Here is a 3,246-nt window from a genome sequence, read left to right as displayed (position 1 = left end):
ATTTAAGCACCTGAGGTTTGTCAGTTACATGTCTCTGGAAACCCATTACATCTTAATTTTATTTGTTTCTAGTCCATATAACTTAATAATAATGATTAAAAATAATCACTGATTAAGAAATTATAGTGCAAGTCTCAGCACTATGAAGGTATCCACAGCCACTGCAGCAGGGGTTCCAACCCAGCTAGGGAGCTGACCACTTGGCACAGCGGGCCCTTCCTGTCTCACCTACAGCAGTTTATTTCATTAGATCAGCCTGTTGTGCTCCCCACTGTCTCTAGTGAATCCTCTCACCTTCTGCACCTCTGGCCTGCACCCAATTTCTTGTATGCATTAATAAATAAAACTTAAAAAAAGAAAACAGTGTATAGGCTCTTCAATAATAGAATGATTTTCATTATAGGTAGAAACACTATTGGAGACTTAATCATACTTCTATTTTTAGAAGAATAATGTAAGGACTCAAGTTTTGAGTAGGCTTCTTCTAAATCTCATTCTACAAGCCCTGATATTTTTAATGAGGTTTTGCAGGAATCAAGGGTTTTCAGGAACACATTCAGATATAGCAGAAATGTGTCTAATATCCTACCAAAATACTTCTTAAATCGATGCAATACTTAAGTCCAGCAAAAGGAAACTATGATAAATTAAGAAGCAACTGAGTCATCTGTCTACGACGGAGATGTACCTGGTGTCTTTCCGACCTAAAATTAAAATGCATAAAATAAAAGACTCCTCTTTGGAAGAAACCAAAGAATAAGGAAATTAAAAACCAGGGGAAAGTGGCTCTACAACATGAAGACAAGAGTTGAAATTTATATATACATATGAAGAAAAAAAATGCTCCTTTGGGTAATTCAGCAATTTACTCCAATGCTTGACTATGAATATTCCCCCATCATAACTTACACTTTTTCTCCACTCAGCCTGCACTCTTGACTTGTTTCATCACCTAAGTTTTATACAGACACCAAGACCATTATTCCTTCACTAACTCAACCAGTTACTTCTCCTTTTGCTATATTCACTGTATCTTTTATCCTCGACTAAAATTTAAACTCATTGGGCACAGGGCCAGTACCTTACTTATTTCTGTCTAATTAGACTCCTCCACGCTGTACTCAATAAGTCTCTGCTTATTATGATGAATTCTTGTTCCAGAGGCCAGAATATATGACCACAGATCTATTTGTCTATGACAATTTGTATCAAGACAAGATTTAGAGCCAGCGTCGAGTATATGATGAACACTAGAACAAGTTACCACAAAGTGATATGCAGTCAATAACCTTTTAGTCTTACAATTGACTCGCCTTAAATAATTCAGGGCAAGTGCAGGAAGGGCATCGGGGTGGTTAGGTCTTGACAGTTTTTACGGTTCCTTCAAGTTTTATGACAACGAAATAGGTGTAACCAGAAGAGAAAAAGTTTAAAAGCAAATGTTTCACATTTCTGTTCGGCATCTAAATGACTGAGACAAAGCCAGTTTCTCTACTCCTTTAGCAACACCAACTATCTACTCTGGGTGGGCTACTGAGTTGTTTACTGTCTACACAAAGGTTCCGTCCTTTCTCTCTCGTACACGCTATAACCAAGGGAAGAACAAAGCGCTAAGAAAGCAATCAGAAGGAAGCAACTTGGCAACTAAAGGGATGGGGGCTGAGAGGCCTAGAAAAGACGATGTTTTGGGAGACCCAAAAGGAGCCAGCCAGAAGGACTGCGGTGAGGCCCGGGCGTTCGTCAGGGAAAAGTGAACTGGGAGAAGCGAGGCCAGAGATGGGAAGAGACAGCAGAAGAGTGAAGCATCTTCGCTGCTGAGGGGTAGAAGGGAAGGTACCAATGTACCCGGCTTTAAAGAAAGGGCCGCTTCGGGAAGGATGCCGGGTCGGAGCAGTGTTTTTCTCCATGATTCCCTACCCACCCCCCCCATCAGCTGATCCAGAACCCCCACAGCCCCTCGCCTCACCCAGGTGCCCCGAGTCCTGCTTCCGCCTCCGCTGCAGTCTCTCTCGCAGCGAGTCCAGCTGCTTCTTGTGGGCCTGGATAGAGCTCCACGTGTCCGACATCCTAAACTCCCAGCACCAAAACGTCTCGAAAAAGGCGCGGCGAACTAGCACCTCCCAGCCCCAGCCTCAGGAAATATCCAATTCTCTCGCGGACACCTTATTGCTAACCAGAGAAAGTCCCTGGAGATCCGCTAAACGTGAAAGTCACTTCCGGTTTCTCGCCCGCTTTGAGGCTGAAATGGGAGCCATCTTAAGTATTGGCAGAATGGCCGACTCGGTTTTTTGGTTTTTTTTTTTGTTGTTGTTGTCGCGCGCGTGTGCGTATTATAAGAGTTCTCTTGTGCTTCCGGGTGCCCCGAAGCTGTAGTTGCCATGTTGGTACCTGGCAGAGGGTCCATGTTGCTTAAAACGCGCGCATGCGGCCATGTTAAATATTAAATGAGTCCTGCGATGCACTAGTGTTATGTCAGTTGTCAGAGAGCCGTGGGGTGTTGTACGCTTTAAAAGTGAAAGATTACTAAATCCTGTCAAATTAATACTGACGTATTTTTTCCATTTTCCATTTTCCATTTCCATTTTTTACTGTAGGTTTAAATTTCCATGAATTCATTGCTTTTATATGTAAAGACATAGCTCATATATATACAGTGTATATATTAATATATTACATAGATTTTTTTAAAGATTTATTTATTTTATTCATACAAGAACTGGGGTACAGTCCAGAGGTATGGGGTTGAGAGGCTTCACCGGTGACAGAGTGGGATTTAGAGAGACGGATCTACTGAACTACACTGTTGAGGGGAACAGCAAGTGGGTCAGGAGAGGTCTGCTGAGCCCTGTGACTCACCTCCCAGGCGGTGGATCTAACTCATGTTGCAGTGGCTGCAGATAGCTGCATAGTGCTGAGCTCTAACCCCTTGAGCCACCAAGGGTGACTATATATATATACACACACATATATATATACTAATGCATTTATGGGATGTATATATGTACTCTTTGAGAAAGGCGGTGTTGGAACAGAGACATTATATGGAGTCTGCAAATACCTATTCTTACCTTCCTATAATACATTAAAATCGAGCCGGTGAGAAGTCACTAGAGGGGTTTTTGAGGGTCTGGATGCATTGTTTCTTAATCTGGGTATGTTGTTTGTGAGATTTGAGCCAAACATTTTGATATGTGCATTTGTGCCATCATTCAACTTAAATACAAAAGTTCTGTTGTATATGCCAGA

At 42.1% G+C, this 3,246-nt stretch overlaps 1 protein-coding gene across 1 annotated transcript in view; it reads right to left on the bottom strand.

The window, feature by feature from the left end:
• The window catches only part of METTL3 (methyltransferase like 3), a 10,129-nt gene extending 7,913 nt beyond the window's left edge, over positions 1 to 2,216 (bottom strand). The window contains exon 1 of the mRNA XM_004694668.2: positions 1,967 to 2,216. Within this exon, the coding sequence (XP_004694725.1) occupies positions 1,967 to 2,066 (100 nt within the window). The 5' untranslated portion in view covers positions 2,067 to 2,216. The remainder of the gene's footprint in view (positions 1 to 1,966) is intronic.
• Between the last annotated feature and the right edge of the window lie 1,030 nt (positions 2,217 to 3,246).

Source organism: Condylura cristata, unplaced genomic scaffold (assembly GCF_000260355.1).
Source record: "Condylura cristata isolate star-nosed mole 26May11 unplaced genomic scaffold, ConCri1.0 scaffold00045, whole genome shotgun sequence".
Lineage (NCBI taxonomy): Eukaryota > Metazoa > Chordata > Mammalia > Eulipotyphla > Talpidae > Condylura > Condylura cristata.
Note: the sequence above shows the minus strand (reverse complement) of the source record. Positions and strands in the feature narration are given on the sequence as shown.